Source organism: Melopsittacus undulatus, chromosome Z (assembly GCF_012275295.1).
Source record: "Melopsittacus undulatus isolate bMelUnd1 chromosome Z, bMelUnd1.mat.Z, whole genome shotgun sequence".
NCBI classification, from domain to species: domain Eukaryota; kingdom Metazoa; phylum Chordata; class Aves; order Psittaciformes; family Psittaculidae; genus Melopsittacus; species Melopsittacus undulatus.
The window spans coordinates 22,741,838-22,764,922 of NC_047557.1; the positions used below are offsets into that span (position 1 = coordinate 22,741,838).

The window sequence follows — 23,085 nt, forward strand, 5'->3', positions numbered from 1 at the left end:
AAGTGAGGTTATATTTCCATGAAGATTTCTTATGTCATTGTAGATTGCAGCAAAACAAAATGCAATAATCTCACAGAAAGAAAAGGGAGTAGATAGTTCTGGTAAACATTGTTTATTAAATTGTGTTCTACAGAAGGCCTTCCTGATGACTTTATTAAGAGTTTAGAGAAGACTGAGGAAGACAAATATAAAATTACTTTAAAGTATCCCCACTATTTTCCTGTCATGAAGAAGTGCTGCATTTCAGAAACCAGGAGAAAAATGGAATCTGCCTTTAACTCGAGATGCAAAGAGGTATGTCATATACTTACTGTTCTACAAGGTAATGACAGAGATGAAAAATGGAGCTAGGCATTCAGATGTTAGATTTTTCTATATATTGTCTAGAACTATGAAATCAAAACTTATCAATGTAGTCTTTAACAGTTCCTTGTTCCAGTTTGTTCTGATATCCAAAGACCTTAGAAGGTTGATAATCTGTTTGTGTGTGTATACATTTCTTAGACTTTCAGTGGTGCTGTAAATAGAAGTAGGATTTTGGTCTTTTGCCAAATTTCCCTACAGTGTTCCATAGCTGCTTAATGGCCCTTTCTTCCCAGAGAAGGACATCTGACTCTAGCTTCTGTAGTGCATTGGGATTCTTCTGAATGAGAGGGATTATTTAAGCACACATATTAATTAAGAAATACAGGTGATTAAGTATGAAATTAATGCACTACATTTTGATGAGAATTTTAATTAGGTGTGGAAAAAATCCCGAATTTCATATAAAATATTCCCTTAAGTGTCTGACAAAATAGGTGGAAGCCTGCTGTATAGAAAGAAGAAATATTTTCACAAATAATTTGCTTGATAATAATGAGACTGGGCACCTAGACAGGTACAAAAATAATGAAAATGATAGGAAGGCTAAAAGTGTCAGTCAGGCATTTGTACCAAACATTCGTTAGAGAACAACAGCAGACTTGAGCTTTTGTACTTGAAGTGCTGGGAAATTTGAAGAGTACAAGATAAGATAAAATGGCACTGGAACTGACCACTGTACAAGTCAGTATACTTAAAGGGATTTGCTGTTAAAACTGTGGGACAATCACTGAAACTAGAAAAGGGTTTCCCCTGAGAATTCTCAGTTTTCCAGAGCTGGAAGTTATCACGGTTACATTTTCATCTTCATCACATTTAGGTCAGGGCCTGAGGGTTTTGTGTTTCAGATCTCTTTCTCTGACTGCTCTTGTCAGTGGCAAAAGAGAGAAATTTGCAAACAAGCTTTGAATGTTGGCACAATAGCTTTGCAGTCTGTCTTCTTCACTAACAGGCAATTAAGCCAGCTGTCAGCCATTTCCCTGTTATCTTTCACATTGAAATGATTGATAAAGGAAATAAACTCTTTGCAACAAAGATTTGTTATTAGCCTTTAACAAAATGGTACATCTTTTGATTAATTAAAACAGATAGAAATAGAGAGAGTAATGGCTCAGATTGACTAGAAAACTGGCTACTTGCAATCAAATGCTGTGGCAAAAGATTCCAAGAATTTAATTTCACTTACACTATTCCATATTTATATCTTAAAGTGTTTCATTTGAAATGTTTGCTGTTTCTTATTATTACAGATATACAAAACATTGTTTCAAACATACATATTCTGATTTCACTTTACAAATTTTTCCCATTTCTTTTTTAGGAGAACACAAAAATTCTTCAGCAATTGCTTCCACTAAGGGCGAAAGTGGCAGAACTTCTTGGTTACAATACGCATGCCAACTTTGTTCTGGAGGTAAACACTGCAAAGAGCACAGATAACGTAACAGCCTTCTTAGGTTTGTTCTTATTTATAAACAATACTTTTATATTTGGTATGGCAGCTTGACTCCTCAGCCAAGATAGATTTAAACACATATTGGGTCACAGTGTCCTTCATGTTTAGATAGAAAATGAATTGTTGCCTCTGTTCTGGCATATATTTTTTTAGACCATAGCTGTACAAATACAATTGCTCCAAAACAGGAAAGCACAAGACAAAAATCTGAAAATAGCTGCTTTGTGACAGCCAACAGAAGCAAGCAGTTATGCCTTTCTCTGCCTCAAAATGCAGTTATCCTAATTTAGAACCAGAATAACATATGCAGCCTAAGCAATTTTATCAGTTCAAGAGGCTGCATCACAATTGCAGCTTTTCATTCACTTACGTTAGCTGCAATTTTTCGTGCATCTGTAGCCTCAGTGCCTTTTTCTGATACAACTGCATTAATTTTAATGAAAGATTACAGTATATGATGGTGCAGTTTTCATGAGCTAAGGAATTAAATCTTGAATGATAGATTAAATCTGGATTCAAAATCCTTCTAATGGAATTTGATCTGAAAACAGAGCTATCTAGAAAATTTTTAAACTAAGCAGTTAGTGAATTCATAGTCATCCTGTTGACCTCACAGTGCCCCCTCTTGTGCATAGAGTTAACCTACACTTTCTGGAATTACATAGCTCCACAGAATAGTAGGTGTTCCTATATTAATGTGTCCTAACACCACTTAGGATTATATATTGATAAAATGTATAAATAAGCCACCCAAAATAATTTAGTACAGCAGTAAAATCTGTTTGATGGAAGTGAGTTTTGTGGGCTTACACGTCAGTAAAGAGGTTCAAATGTGCCTCTTTTTTCACCTGTAATTCTGTCATGTTTCTCCTGTTATGGCTCAGCTCAATATTTGGCAATACCAGTTATCCATATATTTGCAATAAGCTTATACTTAATTTTTATTTATAATTAAATGTTATAATTACCAGCTTTTTTAAGTGTACTTAAAGTAGTTTGTACTCTTTTCTACCCATTTTATTTTTGTAATGTTAAATGCATTTATGTGATATTGCAGTTTTTCATTTGTTTTGAAGCTGACACACCACATAATTTAGCAGGCTTTTTTGTGACTAACTTTTTACAGTATGAGATGATATTTGTGAATAGAAAAGTACATTATGTTCCGGGTAATTTTCATAAAGGGAGAATGTTATTAAATTAATTGTCAGCTTTTATTTAGTCTGATATATCCTTGACTACAAGCATGATAGTATGATTTGCTCTGCTTTGTTCATACATATTCATATTTTAAATCAGTGTTCATAAGCTGATCATAAGGCTTGCAAGAAAAGCATTCTGTCATGTGACATTCTGAATTTAGTATAATACGAGCTGTGAATAGTATTTCAGTCATGCAGATGCATATAGTGTCTTACAACCCACCTAGAAATAAGAGTATCAGTCCCTAAATTTTACACTCTAGATACCAATAGTGAACACTAACCTGAATTCTTAAGGAAAGTGTCTGGTACTCCTGAAATATATACAAGAGAATAGGTACAGTATGTGCTTTAGTTACAAGTTTAAGTATCTTATATTCCGTGTATTGCATTAGTCGTGCTGTGACCCTTTCTTGTCCAAGAAAAGCTCTATTGGAAAAAAATGGCATCATAGAGATTAATATCTGGTAGCATTGGTAATCTAGAAGCTAACTTGTATAGGCAAGAACTCAATTTCATCTCTTGTCTTTTTTACAAGGATTTTAGCTGGAAGTAGCTCATAATTGTTTTGAAAAATCTTGGAAAAAAAGTAGTGTTTTAATTTTGTGTTGCATTTCCAGTGACTAGTAGTAGTTGTAGTCTTCAGCTGTTTCTTCAGAAATACATAAGGAGAACTGAGATTACATGAGGTAAAATCAAAGACTTCAAGCAAAAGCATCTAGTATTGTGTTCCATTTCTCATGTCTTCGAAAAACAAAATTTACCAAAACCATTCATAGTACTATAAATGTATTATTTACAGTAGTATGCTGTATTATTTACACCATGCCTGTGATTAAAACTCATTAAGACAAGAAAGCAGACAGTTTGCTTGCTGTTGGTCAACAAATGGGAAACTCTAGCATCCACTCTTGGGGCATGTGCTTAAAGTTATGAGTGTGTTTTATAGGAATGCACATTATAGTAAGGAACGCAGAAGTTGATTCCAAGGCAATCTTTGTTTCAGATGATTTGAGTAAGAAGCTAAAGCCATTGGCTGAGGAAGAAAGAGAATTCATTCTAGATTTAAAGAAAAAGGAGTGTAAAGAAAGGAACTTTTGTTGTGATGGAAGAATCAATGCATGGGATCTTCATTATTATATGAACAAAACAGAAGAGCTGAAGTACTCCATAGATCAAGAAAAGCTGAAGGAATACTTCCCAATTGAGGCTGTTACAGAAGGCTTACTGAGTATTTACCAGAAGCTGCTGGGACTTGTATTTGAGCAAGTAGAAAGTGCTCATGTTTGGCACGACAGTGTTAGTCTTTATACAGTGAAGGATAATTCAACAGGAGAAATGTTAGGACAGTTCTATTTGGACCTTTACCCCAGGTAATTATGACCTAGTGTTTTACTTATGTGTTTTAAATGAAATTGGTCTTAGTGGGTTGCTGATGTCATTGAAATTCAATGCATTTGGAGGTAAATATTTGTCCCACTGACGAGACTACTATTATGTTCATTAAGCTATCCTCTGGACTGTATTCACATTGTTTACACTTTCTTTTTGCAGTTTACCATGTTTCTTGCTTATATTCAGCTTATGAAGCATTACTACTTTGTTCATTTTTTGTAGTATTGCTGTCTTGTCAGTTGTTTTTTTTTGCCTCTGTGAACTTTTCTCCTTCCTAACTGTAACAGTGTGTTTTACTTTTCACTTAAGTTGAACTGTTACTCTAGTTCAATTGTATTCCTATCTGCCAAATGTTCCTAGTTTCTCCCAGTTTCCCTTTACACTTTATGTGTGTATTTTGTACACTGTTGTTCACACTGCTAAAGAAAATATCAAATAGGTCAGGACTCCTGTTGAGCACACCATGAAATATGCTTCAAAGTTGATCTCTATAGCTGTCCATCTTTCTTTGTAGCTATTTACAGTATCAACTGTATTCTGTCAGAGATTAGGAGATGAGACTGAATTTATTCTTAGCTAGCCCTTTTTGACTGTCACTGGTGTTTTTTTGTATTTAATTTTTTTAATTATTCTTTTACTATTTATAAATTGTCCAATACCCTTCTAAAATTTAAATTGATTTAAGGCTACTCAGGTTTAGGGGAAAAATTTTTTTTTTTTTTTTAACATTTGGATCACACTGAAAAATGCAATGAAGTGTATTCTTTTCTCTCCTGCAATGAAATTTAAAAAATACTGCTTCAGAGGACAAAACCTAGTCTTGCCTATTACAGTAGCAGCTTAACTGCTGAAGTATATATACCTCCAGTATTTGAGCAGAAATTCTTGTAAATGCTGCTGTGAATCTTAAACTGGTGTGATTTAAGTACCTTTCCTTCCCCCCCGTCCTTGTGCTCTTAACAGGATGTTAAAATTAATGAGTCTTAGAAGTTTTGAAAATATGTAATTTCCTTGTGTAAGGCTTTAAAGAGACACTGACTGAATGTCCCTATTCTTGAATGGTCTTCACTGTTCTTGTGAGCTGGCTTGTGGTTTGAAGATAGTGTCTGATATGTTTTCCTATACAGAGAGGGAAAGTATGGGCACGCAGCATGCTTTGGTCTCCAGCCCGGCTGTCTTCTCTCTGATGGCAGCAGAATGATGTCTGTAGCTGCTCTGGTAACCAACTTCACAAAACCAGCATCAGATCGCCCGTCATTGCTGCGACACGATGAAGTAAAGACTTACTTCCATGAGTTTGGTCATGTAATGCATCAGATATGTGCACAGGTTAGTGATGCTTCTATGCCAGTATAACAGTTCTCCACTGTCTCAAAGAAAGACCTACGTGTTTTGGTGGTTTCTAATTTTAGTGAAGTACATATGCAGTTTTGTGATTATTTTTCAGAGTAGCAGGTTGAGAGATTTTTTGGTTGGTTTTAAGTTTTAACTAGAACTACAGCAATATTACACCTTCTTAAGGAAAACATTTTTATAGGAACATATGCTTTTGCATTTGCACCATACAGGTACCTGTGACAAGTGAATAGATCCATGTGTAAAGAAGGTTCTCAGTGGTTGCTTCAGTTACAGCTGTCAGGGGACTTTTTATCACCTCTAGTAGCATGCTAGATATTAGAAGGAAAAAAAAGGTTGCTGTATCTAGGAGTGCAAACAATTTGGCAATCCAGATCACCTCCAGCATTTTGGCATTTAGTACTCTTGAGAACTGTTACTCTTGACATTAAAAGCATAAACCAGATCTTGCCTGAGCTATTGTCTATTCTGCTCTTCTAACTGACAGTCAGGGTTCTTCTCAGAGTGACCAGAAAGAACTGAAGCTAGTCCACAGATTTTGCATCTAGATGTCAGTAAAGATGTAAAATTCCTGATTTTTTTTTTACATGTGAAATTGATTGTACCAGTTGATAAATTTCTTATTAGCCAAATGAAATGTTATGTTTCAGAGAGGGACAAGCCCCAGCATTCCTTCACAAAAAGTAATTGCATGATTATCTACAAATCCAGATTTGTGTAGCACTGCTTTCATCTTTTTTTTTTAACAGTACCATATTATCAAGTCAGAGAAATACGACAAACACTAGATTTGTATTTTTACCTGGATCCTAGAGACTAGGACTGCAGAATAAAGAAACAAGGTCATAGAAACCTAGATATAACATTCATAATTAAACAAATAATGTTCAAGGAAACTTCAGGTAGTTAGAGTTGCTTAGGTATTTTTGCATCGTTTTGAAGATAGGAGTATAATGTTTATTTGATAATCTTCACCCTGAGACAGGTGTTCTGAGCTTAAAAATTGAGAAATAAAACCTGTTCTTTTCTTTTAAACTACCTAGAAGATGTTTATAAATGTGACACATTCAGCATTTTTGGTACAACATTGACCACGAAACAACATTCTGATAACCAGTGAGGATGTGCCTGAGTGTTGCAGAACCCCTTCTGGGTTGCTAAAGCCAGCAATTCCAATGCTTATGTACTTCATTTGCTGTGGGACTGCACACAGGTCAGGGAGGCCTGCTTTCCAGTTGTTTTTTCCCACTGCTGATGTGGTTTCTGTGTGCAAATCTCCTGTGTTTACTGCTGTTGTATTTTATGTATGTTGTTATTTGCACACCCCTGCAAATGACTCAATAGTTCCACATAAGAAGATCCTGTCTTCTGGGATTTGTGTGTGCAAAGCACTATCTTGTTTCATATGATGATTTGTTTAAGTGTATTAAAATTTGACATTTAAAGGGTATGTGTGGATTGAACTGGGTGGGGATATGTGAGCTGCTGGTAAAGGTCAGCTTTTGGGTACTGACGCTCCTTTTAATCTACTGGGGGTCTGCTGGAAAGTGAGGTATCAAGGCAGGGAAGGGATCTGTTTATGCTGATGGGAAGGAGAGTAATTGAGATACTTTGAACCAAATGTCTTTTTTTTTTTGTTAGCATCGTGTGTTTCTGTATGGGTAAACAAGGATATCTGGAGGCCAACAAACTCTTGCACTCTCCTTGCCTTATACTTTAGTCACTTCTGTCACCATTTCTTCCCAGCTTAGGCTTCTTAGCTTTCCTTTATAGTTTTTCTTTGACAAGTACAATAAGAAGGGCTAGCCTGTTATAGCTATGGATATGAGTAACTCAGGACTGCAAATGAAGGCATATGTTCTCCTTTACTGCTGTTCTTCTGAAGACATGAAAGGAAGATACAGGCATGTGATACAGCTGTCAGTTCAATGTTATGTCCTATGTTACACCTTTTTTTTCTTTATTCCTGCAAAAAAATAAGTTCAAAAGCCAGTACTCCTGTGGGGCATGTGTTCCTCAACAGAGGATGGAATGTAATAATACCTACAGCTCTTAGAAAGGACATTTGGTAAACTAAGAATTCTCTTTTTCTTTTAGCACTTGAAATGTTTTGTTAGAATGTTGATGAGAAGGGAAGAACAGTAAAATTGGATTGGCAAGAGGAGGTAGACTTACTACAGCACAAGTGTGGAGTCAGACCAAATTATTCCTGTTGACTTGAACAACTGTCTTTTAAAAGTGACCATTTCGTTTTAGAAATATTTTGGGTTTGAAAGATATGTTAGTGAAGATTTTTAACTGTACAGAAATTTTCTTGAAATTTAGTAGCGGGGGGAGGTATTTAAATGTGAAGTAGTTGATACTGAAGTAAAAAATGAAAAGCTCCAATGTGCTTGACTTTCATAAGGAGGATTTTTCTATCAGTGAGTGTCAGATTTGAAGACCTTTCATGGCTAAAGTGACTAGGATTCATTTATTTCAGGACATCTATTAACACTGAAATTTTGACATCTGAAAATTTATATTCTGCTAGAAATAGTGACTTCTCTTTTCATGTAATATAATGGCTTTTCCTTTCAGACTGATTTCGCTAGGTTTAGTGGAACTAATGTGGAAACAGATTTTGTAGAGGTACCTTCACAAATGTTTGAGAACTGGGTGTGGGAAAAAGAACCTCTACAGCAGATGTCAAGACATTATAAAGATGAGAGCCACATTGAAGACGTTCTCCTTGCAAAACTTGCTGCCTCTAGACTGGCTAATACAGGTATCTCTGTGCCCTTCTCCCCCACAAAATATGCGAAAAAATATACCATTTAAAACACTGGTGGTAAATTAAAGACAAACATAACAGGCCCATTACATTTCTTCCGTGTGTTATAAGCTTATCACTCTCTGTCTGGGTTTATTTGTATGGGTACTCCATTAATGAAGGCTATGATGATAGATACCACAGTTTGCAGGAACAGAGCAGCTCTGTTTTTCCAGGCTACCCACAGGACTAAAATAGCTGTGCATTCCTCTCCATGTGACTTTCTTACCTACAAACTTTGCTCATGTAAAATTGGGAGGAGTGGAGGGAAAGTCCTGGGATTCTGGTATTTGGGGTTTTTTTGTGGAACGCTAGGGCAGGCACTGTGAATATAGTATCAGATTTTGTACATCTGACATCCACATTTGGTTTGCATATGACACTTGACAGACACCAAAGTTGTTTGCAAATTTACTGAATATACATGGCAGATCCAGGATAGAAGTGTTGTAGCACTGCATTGTTCAAGCAACCTCATAAGCTCTCAGTGCAGAACCTTGAATCTCTGTTCTCTGCCTTCCCAGTAGACACACTGCTTTCCCAAAATAAGGTCCCGATTCTCTTCTCCTTCCACATTTTGTACCAGTTTACATGTATCTCCAAATCAAGATGGTAATCTCATGTCATTACCTATCAACTCACTGTTATTCTGTCACTGTCACCTCTCTGTCCCTGTAGTCAGGACTCTCCATTATCACAGCCTTACCCGTTCATGGTCTATCATTGAGCCACTACAGTTTGTTTCATACTGCCTCCATATGCTGACCAAGAAGTCCTTATCTTGTGGCTTGTACAGGCAGTGTAGCTACACAAGCAGTTTTTCTGAATAAAGGTTTCTATCTCCTAGCTTCTTCCAAAAAGCCTGCAGCAGCTGCAGCAGCAGTTCATGAGTTCTTCTGCCTCAGGGTAGATATACTTACTACCATCTGTGCAAGACTGCATGAAATGGTATACTGGAAGTGAAGACATCTGAAAACATAATTTTAAATACTGAACTTTTCTATTTAAATATCGTCTTTATTTTGGTTTTGATCAGTAAGGAAGGTATCATTTGAAAAAAATCAGCTTATAATGACAATTCTTCCATGAAAAATATGCTTCTCAACTTTTTGTAACTGAAACAATTCAAATGGAAATAACACCAAGTTTTTCCATGGTTAAAATTCTAATAATTTAGAATGCATGTTGAGGTCTTTGACTAAGAGGTGATAAAGCATCTCCAGCTACTTTGATGCTAGTTAATTAAACGTTCTTACCCAATTAGGCCTTTTAACCCTCCGTCAGATTGTTTTGAGCAAAGTTGACCAGGCTCTGCACACCAAGCCATCTGTTGATCCAGCAGGTGAATATGCTAAATACTGTATGGAGATTCTAGGAATTCCTGCCACCCCAGGTATGTCAGTGTGAAGATTTTATACAGCATGTCCAGATTGTTTGATTAAACATTCCTTTATTTCCCAATGCTTTGCATACAAAAAGAACAGAGTTGTTGTATATAAAGGAATCTACTTTATGAAGCCAAAATAATTACTTTGAAACTTGGGTTGATCTGAATGGTCTGAAGCTTAAGGTAAATATGAAACTTTACCATTTTCCAGTTGCAATTTAGAGTGCCATGATGTGAATACCACTTTAGATGTTCTGTCACATCTGTGTTGGATGTGCCACTAGCCTAAAATGGAAAATAGAGTTTGCTTTGCATTCAACAAATACTAATACTTTGAGGCATACTCAGACCCTATATGTCAGAAATTTCAAAATAGTTGGTATAAATTCCTTATGAATTAGTTCTTAAAGTTGTAGTACTGTTTACATCAAAGAAAGAAATGCATTTGATTTGAATAAATTATTGTTAATTTACTTTTCAAGGGACAAACATGCCAGCTACTTTTGGACATCTGGCAGGTGGTTATGATGGTCAGTACTATGGATACCTGTGGAGTGAAGTGTTTTCCATGGACATTTTTTACAGCTGCTTTAAACAAGAAGGAATAATGAATCCAAAGGTAAGTAAAAACTTTTTTTGCGGTTTCTCTCTGAAATCATGCTTATTGCAATCATGATCCATCGGTATAACCTCTCAAGTACTTCTTCTGTAGCTGTCAAGTTCAGATCAACAAAAAAAAGTGTATAAATAACTCAATCACTTTAGAAAATAACCATACAATTTCCAAGAGCACTTGAATTTAAAAATAATTATTGCATTGTCATATATTTAATATTATGGCACTTTTAAGACATTGTGACACACTGACTAATACCTTCCTCTTCAATTGTAGACTAAAAAAAACCCATATTCCTGCACTGCAGGAGTAGATGCATGTTCTGCTGTGAAAATTGTATAATAGCTCTATTTCCCTTAATAGTACCTCAAGTGTGTGGTACTTTTATGTAGTTACTATTTAGAATATATTTTGAATAATAAAATAGAATTGATTTTGACCTTTTCCTTTCACAGCATAGTGTAACTTACTTTTTTTTTTCTTCTTTAGTTCTTCTCATAAGTGACTTTTTAAGTTCAAATGATTCACAGGTTCTAGATTTACTGGGCTTTTTTTTCCATTGTGTAATTGTCTAGCCTCTTCTGCCATCAGCAGAAATAAATATTAGTTAGTGATGTGGTTAGTAATCCTGCCAATTCTGGCAACCTTTCGTATTTTTCAGAGATCATAGTATTAGACTTGTGAGTTGAGATGCTGCAGTTCTGTCATGTGAAAGAACTTTCGATTTTCCTGGTCCTCTTATCTGCCTTCTGGACTCAACAGTCAGCACTTCCCTTCACTAAATGTGTACAAGATAAGTGAAAGAGAAAATAGGAAGTGCTCAACTTTCCTGTTTCTCTCATGGAATTTGCCCTTATTCCTCTGTTTCCTTGTCACAGCAACCAGAACTTCTAGAACTGTCCCTTCCTCTAGAGACTGGAAAAACTAAACAAGATCAGACTTTACAAAGAGAGGAGTCCAAAGTGGAAATGGGGTTGGGGTTAGAAAACTGAGGCATTTGTTAGGCCAATAAAACTGAAAAAGGTTTCTAATAAGAAAAGCAGCGAACTGAATAGTTTGAGAGGAGAGGTGATGAAAGTTTTGGAGGTCAAAACTGGTTTTGAAGTGCCAGGGATTCATGACAGGTACATGTGAGAATGAGCATACCTCTCATTCAGTGGGACTGTTGTTACTTGTAAATAAGAGCAGGAGAGGAGAAATAGCAGGCTGAGAGAATAACTTTTCAATAAAATCCTGTTCATCTTAAAAATGGCATCTGGGGAGGGGTCAGACTTTGCTGGGCTTTTTTAACTGCTAGCAGTTGGAAGAGATGGGTAAGGATGCTGGTGCCAGACTTGTGGGACCTTGTGTCAGTTCTCAGTTTTGACACATGAACAACTCCCCAGTGTCATCACAGATGTTTTTTTTTGTTGTTAGCTTTACTCCCTACTCTCAAAACTCTTTTATGTGTAACTGTATAGTCAAAACCCTAAGCTAAACTTGGCAGAGTTGCTCTGTGACTCTCACTTCTGAGGGGTGAAAGTGCCTTTTATTCTGATTTTTGGTGGGGATTTTTGTTTTGTTTCTCTGTGTATGGGAGACTTTGAGATAAATTAATTGTGCTAGGAATTAATATGTACCATGGTTCACTAAAAGACAACTAGTGCCTCTTTTAATGTGAAGCCTGCTAACCAAACTAAGTAATAAAGTAGAAGAACGATTGTGTGTGTGTCACTCACTCTCTAGCATATGTGTCATTATGCATATATATGTATAAAACACTTTGTTTGAATGCTGATACAACTTCAGAGCTAACACTGTGGAGATTTTCCCTCTCCCTTCTGAGCAGTGCTGTCTTCTCAAATTCGTTCTCATTCAACTTGTTTTCTTTATTTGCATTCCATTTAAGTGTAATAAAGTTCCATGAGATGGGACAAACAATTTTCTATAAGCAAATACTAGGTGCCAGTATGATTTTTGGAGTTGCTCATATTTCATTCTATCTGGAATTAGACTACTGTTCAGAACAGCAGGAAAGGAAAATGGTTATGGTATTATGACTAGAGCTTTTTGAAATTTGGCTTACCTCTTCCTGTTAGAATAAAACCTCTCTTCCTGTTTTGAGCAGCAGTTACAGAAACTAGTTTCAGAGACTATCTATAAAAATTCTTCAGCAAACACTTAATTGGTTGTCTCATTTCTTAATTCTTGCACATTATCTGAAATTACTTCTGGTCTCCCTAGAACTGAGCAATGGTCTGGCTCTGGAGAGACCACAGCAAAGACTCAAGTGTACTAAAATAACACTTTTAAAGAAACTATATCTTCATTTGCTCCTGATGTTCAGGAAAGTAACACAAATAATGAAGTATGAGCAATGCATCAGTGAAATTTAAGGGTTTCTTCTGTTTTGGTTTGGGTTGGTTTGGTTTTGGAGTTTTTTTGCATTTTAGTGTTTTTCCAGCTGTAATTCAGAAATTGCAATTGGTAATGCAGCTAAGTCATGGAAGTTTATCAGGTAAAAGACTTACGCTTGTTTTTGCAGTACAGCTATCAGGAAGTGGTCTGCTCCTGTAACCTCATAGCTTTGACATGTGGGGAAGTATGTATGTGTGTATACACTGACTAAAAGGAAAAACATCTTCTTTATTATCAGAAGCATCTGGGATGTCTGCATGCAAAATAATATTTTCTCATATGTCTTAGAAGCTCAAAGTTCTCTAGGTATCTTCTTTATGACCGTTTTTCAAGAAAGTCCTCATTACTTAGTGTGAAGCTTGGTTGATTCTTTTTAAAGAAGTCCATTCCTTCTGAAGCAATATTTCTTCCTGCAAATAAAACCTACATTTCTGTTACTTTACAATACTTTAATAGGAGAGTTAGATGTGTTTGTATAGGTTATGTGTACCACTGTGCATATGTGCCATGTCATTCTTCAGTACTGTATCTATCTATGAACTATCATTCTGTTCTCCAAACAGAGATTAAAGAAAGAAAAATCTTCAGTTAAGAGAGGATGGATGTTAGGTTCCTTTTTCTTCCAGTAAGTCGTGGGGATAATCCATCACTGAAGACTGTGAAGATTATGTGTGCATTATGCTTTATAGCGTGTCTTCTAGACAGGTTGTGATTGTAGCTTCCAAAACAGTGTAAAACCACAAGAAAAAATATTTCTTCATGAACAAGTTTAATTTCTGCTCTCTTGAGTTCTTCCAGCAGATCTAAATTATACTTCTGTGTATCCTGATCTGATATTATGAAAATCTTAAGGAGGGAAGGTGTTTGATCATGAGTGGATTTTTAAATACACAACAAATACAGAAAAGAGGCAGTTGGCAAGGTGAGAAATATTAATGTTCTGCTTTACCTTCTGTCAGGCTGGGATGAAATACAGAAACTTCATTTTGAAGCCTGGAGGATCTTTGGATGGGATGGATATACTACAAAATTTCTTGGAGCGTAAACCAAACCAGAGAGCTTTCCTACTGAGTAAGGGATTATGTGTTCAGTAAAATTATGGTTCCTTTGTAATGGCATGTAAGTATGAAATGAACTGGAAATGTCAATGTATTTCACATCTTAACCGTGTATCACTCTGGGGAATTGGATCACTTTCCTATGATTTTTTTTTTATTGCATAAATAAAAATGTGTGCTTTTATTAAATTGCATAGGACTACAAAATTCAGCATATCAGGGAATAAATTCTGAGATGTTCAGAAGCTGAAGAATTTGGATGGTAATTTTTTTTAATTGTTATGAAATAATCAGTATGTGGAGTTGATGCAATGTGTCTCTTTTAATAGATGCACTTAAACTGTCTTGTGAATTAATTTTCAAACTGGAGGGGATAAAAAAAAGCACACTACCAGCAATAAAAGAAACAGATTCATTCTTACTCTTGCGTTCTTCAATTGTATTTATTGCTCATTAGTGCTTTTGATGGAGAGGAAGTACGTTTGATTTCGTCATGGTTTGGGTTCAGTCTAGCTTCCTGACAAATTGCAAGACTGAGAATTTGCCCCAGACAGCTTTATAGCAGAATACTTGTGTGATACTTTTAAGCTTCATTCTGATGCACATTCAGGTCTATAATTTATAAACTTACACAGTATAACTAAAAAGGAAAAAAAAATCTACCATTTGAACTACCATTTTCTTACCTTCATTATGTAAAAAAAGCCAAATTCTATGACATTGGCAGTTAATGGTCACAAATGACGTCTTTGTTTTACAAGTTATATCAGCACCAGCAGTAAAAAGTTATACCTGAGAAATATACTTGAGCAGTTGGTTTGTGAAGTATTTTGAGATACATGTAAGGAAGGAAGGGAAGATTATGTTCCTGGTGGGAGCACATAAGTCACTCAAAGATTTTCCTGTTCCTCTCCGGTGTGGCATTCAAAGGTGCTACAAAAAAGCTTCATAGATCTAATGATTTCAGCTACGGAAGTGTCAAGAGTTATCAAGGAATTATTTTGCAGGGTTTTTTTTGCAAAATCAGGAAAAATGAGTCTTAAAAGCCAACTCCACATCACCCAAATAAAACTGCTAATCCATGTGCACTTGTCATAGGATCATAGAATAGTTAGGGTTGGAAAGGACCTTAAGATCATCTAGTTCCAGCCCCCTGCCATGGGCAGGGACACCTCACACTAAAACATATCACCCAAGGCTTCATCCAACCTGACCTTGACCACTGCCAGGGATGGAGCATTCGCAGCCTCCCTGTGCAGCCCATTCCAGTACCTCACCACCCTAACAGTAAAGAATTTCTTCCTTATATCCAGTCTAAACCCCTGCTGTTTAAGTTTCAACCGATTACGCCTTGTCCTGTCACTACAGTCCCTAATGAATAGTCCCTTACCAGCAACCCTATAGTCATGTCTTTAGACATCATACCTTACTTTGGATTCAGTATTGCAACACATACATTAACAAACTTTAATTCTGCTTACCAGTTAAAATATTTTAGACATTTGAACCATAGCTGTAAACGTGGTTGGTATTTTCATTTGTTCAGCTGCAGAGTAAGAAAATGTGTCTGGTCAACTCAAAGGACTTCCTCTTTTTCTAGCAAAAGAAAACTGAAAGCATTCACTTTGGGTCAAATCTATGTGTTTCAGGGAGAAAAAATTGTGAAGGTTCAGTTGAAACTTTTATTGCTTTGTGTTTTTCTTTTAAAGCATTAAACTGGGTAAAAAAAGGAGCTTAATTAATTCCTAATAAATTTTCCACTTCAGAAAACTATTTTTGAACCACACTACTTATGGATGTGAAGAAGCATAAATATTTTTAGCCAAAACATATTAGCTATGTAGTCTTACCAAACCTCACAGTTAAGTCAATTTTATCACTTGTTGTCAGTTACAGTTTTAGATCCCACTTCTGTTGGATAATTAAAAACCAATACATGAAAATCACACGTATGAGAACATTTTGAACGATCTTCAGAACAGCTATGAAGAAAAGCTGAAGAAATTGATGGAGGAAAGATTAAACCTAAAACCTGTGAATTTTGCTTAGATTAATTCCCCTTGCATTCTGACTAAATATGGAAATATTTCACTTTCATTCTTGTGATTGTATCTTACAGACTTCATTTTTTCCTTTCACACTGTAATGATAGCTCAGATGAATTAAGATGTAGAAAATATACTGATACTTTTACAAAAATGAATCTGCAAATCTAAGCAATAGAACCTGTATTAAGAAGCAAAATGCAGTCTTTATTTTATTGCTGATCGGCAGATTTCCACATGAGGGAGACCTTTCTCTGCATAAACCAGCAGTCTCAGATCAAGGTAGATAATTGCAAATGTTGTAATTATAAACGAAAATAAAATAATGATAAAAATTATTATTTTAAAGTTAGATTTAGGATAGTACTGATACTAATGATGATAATTTGGCTTCTTTTCCTGTTCTTTAGATTGTGTGTTTTCTATAGCATATAGTAGCTAAGATACTGAAGTGCAGGAGAATGTCTGCTATTACATGCATGTGGAAATGCCTATATGACTGTATGCTTAATGTACATCAGCTGGATATCTGTGTGTATAGGGAGGAGAAAAACCTAAACTACATTGTGATTAGAAATGAAAGTATTATGTCCTGAAGAATATGATTTTTTGTAATTTGTTTTTGTAGAAGCCATTTCTTTCAGTCTGCATCAGGCAATAATTAAAGCAGATCATCTTATGCCTAAAACTGCACTCGACACAGAAGATGAATGGGTATGTTCTGAAGTGCTTCTTAATGTGATAACATTTTATACTGGCTTCATGCACCTTTCTCAATCAAATAGGTGTTGGACTAAATAATCTTTAAAACTCCCTTCCAACCCAACCCATTCTAGGATTTAATGAAATTCATATTTTTATTGTAAAGACTTGATCTTGGAGTGGAAAATATAACCTGGAGAAAGACATCTTTTCTGGTTTTGGGGCTCTCCATCATAGGCATGAAACTTTGTCTTAATAGCAAACAACTTATTCTGACACTATTCCAAAGCTGTGACGTGAAGCCCCCAGAAAAGACAGGGAACACTTCTTTTGCTTTGGAAACTTGAATTAATTGCCTTGACACTACACAGAAACTATCACATATATTCAAATGTGCCAAGGGGTGGATATTTGGCAAAACTGAACCTATTCCAGAGTTGCTAGACCCATGCTTTCACTAAATTAAATTTCAAAACAGTTGGATGTCTGTGTTTATTCCAAACCAACTTTAAGTATTTACTGTAATGAAAAAAGTAACTTGTAAAGTTAGTCTGTAACAACCAACTACCTTTTCAAGTTAGTATTATATCTTTATAGAATTTCATTATATTTAGGATTAACTTTTTTCCTCTGTCAGAAATTAAAATTGAACTTTGGTTGGCTTCACAACAAAAGCTTCAACTGATAGGGAAAGGATAAAATGGGAGACAAGAGAAAGTGATGGTAACCATTCAGGAAGTGGATAATAAAGTTTCTCATTCTGCTCTTTCACTGCAACAAATAGACTGCGTTGGTCATGCAGCTGGATCATGAGATGGCAAGGTGATGGCCTCAGCAGCCTCTGCTGCTAGTTGTCTGACATAGGTCCAGCATATAGGCTGTTTCTGGATTGTTTGCAAGTCATGTCGTCAAACCTAAATGGTAAAAGCAGTCTGAAGAAAAAGTTTAAGCTTTATTTATTGAATAAAGTTGTTAACGCTGACATAATAAAGAGAGCTTTAAGACATCAGGAGTTAATGTTTGTAGAGACAGGTGGAGTATCGACTGTCACTTGAGCTTCTAAGGCTACTACACTTGGTGTTCCTATTGTTCTCTAAGTTATCAATATAGTAACATTGCAGAAAAAAACTTCCTCACTTTAATCAGTAAGCAGGGTCAGTCAGCTGCTGACCATGTTTAACAAAGAACTTTGTTAAACCCTGTTTTAACAGATGATGAGCCAGCAACAAATTCTAATGGCTGTAGTCATTTGGTATGGGAGAAGTAAAATTACTGCAACAAGAAGTGAATCACAAGATCAAGATCTCAGCTTCCTCTGTGAAACATGAAACAGTTTCTAAATGCCTTCAGAGGTAGTGTGGATACTTGGGTTAAATGGTGAGTCCTGGAGGGGTTTTTAAAAACTGTAGAGGTGGTTGCATAGTGAGAGGTTACTGACTGGGTTTAGAGAGGCTAGACAGCAGGAGGTTATGTGCTAGCACAAGTCAAAGGGAAAGGAAGGAAAACAGTAGGTGGAAGGATGAAGTTGGAGAAGGTCGACAATAGCTGTAGAAGGGTTGGAGTGGACGTCAGGGGCTTATAGCAGGAAAATGCAGTAACTTAATGCATACTGATTTATGAAGGGCTACTAAAGGTTTTTCATTGTTTTATGAATTATTAATAAGATGGGCTTGTCTATGAGCGGATTTCTTACCCTGCCAAATAATGTGAGATTACACACCAATTTGTTGCTTGAATACTTGTGCTTTTTTGTGACATGTGGAGATTAATTTTTGTTTCACTACTATTTTCTTCATGATTTTATTTTAAGCAATAGTTTCCCATGGTGGAAGAAAAAAAGTGTAATATTATGGGGGAAGTTCAGTTTGTGGGGCCTATGCTGGAAATCCTGTGTAACTAATCATTATTAGCCATTGTAAAAAGTATAGTTGATACAAAAGACATGGTACCAAACAACAATCAATCTATTTTAGACCTATTTAGGATAAAGAGAAATTAAGTAAATGAACTGGAAGTTAGTAGTTGCCTAGAAACCAATAATCATGACCTGATTTTGTTGGGTATTGATTAACAGAGGCTAGGCTCAACCCATACTTGCTCACACTGTACTAATGAGTTAAAAAGGCTAACTATATCAGCATTAAGAGAACCAATGAGTAAAATTGTTGGAAGAAAATTGTGAATGTGAAGTGATATGTCCTTAAAATTCAATTGGCCCAAATCCCATGATTTCACAACTTAAAATTTCTGAGAACAATGCTGACTAAGAACCAATCTGTTCAGTAAACCCAGCAATTAAAAATACACAAAACAGATGTGAAGGGTCAAGGGTAGGAAATAGTTACAAGTTGAGGAATTCTAAAGTTAAAAGTCATAAAGAAGGCCATGACTGTGGCAAAAAAAAAAGGCATAGATGAGAGGACTGTAGCAAGTAAGAGGTATAGCTTAATCTATGAAGAACCAATAACTCATTTATGTTACACAACCCTTAGTAGATGGAAATGCTAATACTACAAGTGGAAAAAAAGACAATTTTTAATTACTGTTTCTCTTCTGCATTTAAAAAGAAGCAATGTGATGTAATCAAATCGTATGAGAACAGTGAGGTACTTTCCAGTCCATTATTGAGGCAGATATTAAGTAACACCTACTAAAAATAAATGGTTTTACATGAGTAGGATTGAATAACTTGCACTCTAGAAACCTGCAACAACTGGTGGTGGGGGATTTTTTCCCAGTGCTGTTAATCTTGGGATAACAGGTATATGCCATGGAACAGTGCTGGAAAGATCCAGTGTTCAAAAAGAGAAAATAGGTGACTGTTGGTCACATAGATTGGAATCCAGCTTCAGCAAAACAGTGGGAAAGAATAAACCTAGTTCTGTTCCTACAGAATTAAACAGTGAGTGTAATTCATATAGTGCAAGTGGTTTCGTGAAAAATTTGTCAGACAAGCCTGATATCATAATCTGTGGCCATTTCAAGCCTGATAAAGGTAATTGTAGAGAGATTTATGTAAGGTCTATTTGACTTAGTACTGTGTATTTTTACTGGAAATAACAGTATATGGTCTCAGCAGAGAATATGTAAAATGGGTTAAGAACAGCTAACTGTTCTTGGAAAGTACTTGTTCATGTAGACTTTCTGTTGAACACGGTGCAGTGGTCTGAGTGCTTGGGGATCAGTAAAGGTCAGTAATACAAAATTGCTGGTGACAGAATTTGCAAGCGGGTGACCAGAAAAAGCAGTCACACAGGATTCCTTGGATTGTTTGAAAGCTTTGGGCATTAAGTCTAAAAATTTCTCTAGCATTGCAAAGTAACATGTAACATGACTATGGTAACTAAAAATGTAGATAAAAACTACTGCTTGGTGTACTGTATTCTAGAAGGTATTAACTTAAAGTATCTAGAGGCTGGTTATAGTAGTCAGTTCAATCTGAATTGTTATGAGATCATAGCAAAAATGGTTAAGCAATCTCATGATGGATGAGTACAATATTGCATAAGAGCAGGTTACTGATGCGATTTCTGTATACTGTAGCAGTAAAACGGGTACAGCAATTGCATGTGATTTTGGTGTCTTGGTTTTTAATTTGGGTTAGTAGAACTTATTATTTCAAACAAATACAAGTGGCTTTATATGTAGAACAGTTAAACTGTGGAACTCCTTACCAAGGATATTGTAGAGACAATAGGTTTACAAGGGTTCAAAATAAGACTCAGCAAGTTCCAGTCTTAGAAGAGAAGCCAGTGGAGGGTATTTAAATGCAGAAAATCCTTTTTTGTCCTCAGGAATTACATAAGACATAGAGAGTGGAGATCAGGATAACACTGAAGGAAACATCATATATGAGGGCCTGATTCGTATTTCTTTCAGGCATCTGATTTTAGCCACTCCTAGAGATAGCATACCTTATCAGATCAACCTGCTGTTTGATCCAGTGTAGACACCTGAGAAAGAGCAGAAGGTTGCTGCCACAGACCTTACCAAGAAAGACTTTTTAAAGCTTTATCTTTTCAGCTAAGCAAAAAAAAGAAAAAGATTCTGTGATGACTTAATCATAGTCTCTAAGAATTGCCATCGCATATGAAAGTCTCTTTAGTCTTTAGTATGAGAATGTCAGGAGGAAACTGAGGCCAGTCATTTCAAAGAGAAAGTAACATTTTTAACAGTGAGAGAAGCTAACTACTGGGCCAAACTGCTCAGAAAATAGGTACAATTGTCAGTCTTAGTATCTTCACATCAAGACAAGTGAAAACTCTCCTAGGAGATACGCTTTCAACAAAAACAATGCATTAGACTTCATTCAGAGCAACTGAAGTGAAATGGAATGGCTGGTGATACACAAATGAGATTGATTTCATGGGTCTTTTCCCCTTTAAAACTGTACAATTCCATAAACATTATCTTAGCAAAAAAAGTTTGTTGCATGTTTATGCAGGGCAGAGGGGTAAAACTACTTGGCAGTGGAATTCACTGCCAAGGACTTCTTGCCTTATAGACGACTAAGAGAAAGCAAAAGCAAATGGAGAAAGTACTTCTAAATTAAGCAGACATTTCAACCTGAAATAACTTTCTTTCACTGCAGAATTGTGAGATTTACAAGCTCTTCTAGGAAAGGTGAGCAGATGTGTTTTTCCATGTGGCAGAGAGTAGACTTATCCTTTCATTTCTGGTGAAAGAAGGCAGTATTTTTCTCTGTGGAAAGTAAAAACTGAGTACTATTCCCCAGTTATTGTTTTAAACAGGAGTTTTAACTAGACAAAGTTAGTTACTTTTTCTTCATTGAGTTGTCCCCTTTGGATTTCCAGATTTCAGTTAGGCTTTAACAGATGACATCTTTTTGCAGAGCTAATACTTTCTGAGTGGACTCATTATCATGCCAGAAACCTACCCTCTCCTCCTTCCTCTCCTTCTCTGCATTAAGGTTTTGCTCTCCTTAGGAATTTAGTCAACCTGTTAGCTGAGATGTATGCTTCAAATCTCAGAGAAGCACTTGGCAAAGAACTCAGCAATTTGTATTTCTCCTTATTCATTTATTAAACTCTTTATTTGCTAAGAACCAGTCATGGCTCAACATCCATGAAAAGTTTGAACCAAAAAACAGTAAAAAAAAAAATTGTCCTTTGAGAGAATACACTGAGAACGCGTTTTAGTCACCTTTTTAGTTTTTTAGAAGCGTATTTTTATATTTCAAGCCTAGTCAAGAAGTAAGAAAATTTTATCCTATTTAATCTTCAGAATTAAGACCCATGGAGATTACAGGCTTTAAATCAGGTATCTGTAAAATATTCGTGAACACAGTGCAATTAAACTTAACAGCATTAATAGCATTTGCTCCTTAGAGTGAAATTTTATTTTTATACAAATAAGCTTCCATTTTCTACAGCAAGGGAAAATCATCAGAAGTTTCATTTTTAGCACTCTTTTTGTACCATCTGCTATCCTGTGTGGTGAATTCTGAGTAGAGCTGAACCCATGTGCCATGAAGACAAAAAGGGAAGAGGTCTTCTTAAATGATCTGTTCAACCTGAATAGAAAGATAACATGATGTCTGAGCTGGAATGCAGTGGGTCAGGTTTTTCAGGAGAAAAATTAAGGAGGGTTGATACGCTTGCTTAGGTCAAACATAAATTTGGTGTACGGGGTAAGCTTTCTGTGGTGAAGGAATGACAGGTTACTAAAGTGGTTGTTCCACCAGAGGTGTGTATACAAAATTCAGAACCCCTTCTGAGATAGGATCTGTGAAGGAAGAAAAAAAGAAAAACGAAGCCAAACAACCAAAACCCATCATCAGTCTTTACAGAAAACTAGTAGTTATGACAGAGAGGACTGGGTAATGTATTCCAAGACATGATCTCAGAAAGAGGCCTTCTTTACTGAGCAAGTTTTATCTGCACCCCAGACAAAAAAATCTAGTCAGTTTAGTCACATAACTGTGTCTCATGGACTTTCTCCCGGACAGAAGCAGATACACTATCTGCAAAAAAAAGTCAATCTTAAGTGGAAAATCCTGCCCAGGTTCTGCAAAAACATGTGAAAGCATTGGTCAGGGTCTGCCATTGTAAATTTAGCCACTGTAAATTCCTAGATGGTAACAATTGCCGAGGCTGGAAAGTGGAGAGCTGCGTTTGCTGTATCACATATTATCTTAAGCACCTTGAAATCAGAAGGTATCTAACAAGGATCCAAGAGGCAGATTGGTTCTGCAGCAAAGGGATACCATTTCTTGTTGATGTCCAGAGGTGGTAGGGTTCCCTGATCTTGAAAAATGCAACAGAGTATCTTTTGTT

At 36.0% G+C, this 23,085-nt stretch overlaps 1 protein-coding gene across 2 annotated transcripts in view; it reads left to right on the forward strand.

Annotated features, from left to right (window-relative positions):
* NLN (neurolysin) overlaps window positions 1-14,444 on the forward strand; it is a 36,017-nt gene extending 21,573 nt beyond the window's left edge. The window contains exons 6-13 of one of the 2 annotated variants that reach the window (XM_005151910.4): window positions 134-294; window positions 1,685-1,820; window positions 4,028-4,394; window positions 5,544-5,745; window positions 8,353-8,539; window positions 9,849-9,977; window positions 10,454-10,590; window positions 13,944-14,444. In XM_005151910.4, the coding sequence (XP_005151967.3) occupies window positions 134-294; window positions 1,685-1,820; window positions 4,028-4,394; window positions 5,544-5,745; window positions 8,353-8,539; window positions 9,849-9,977; window positions 10,454-10,590; window positions 13,944-14,078 (1,454 nt within the window). In that variant the 3' untranslated portion in view covers window positions 14,079-14,444. The remainder of the gene's footprint in view (window positions 1-133; window positions 295-1,684; window positions 1,821-4,027; window positions 4,395-5,543; window positions 5,746-8,352; window positions 8,540-9,848; window positions 9,978-10,453; window positions 10,591-13,943) is intronic. The other variant, XM_034072720.1, reaches the window with a different exon arrangement.
* Window positions 14,445-23,085: the final 8,641 nt, after the last annotated feature.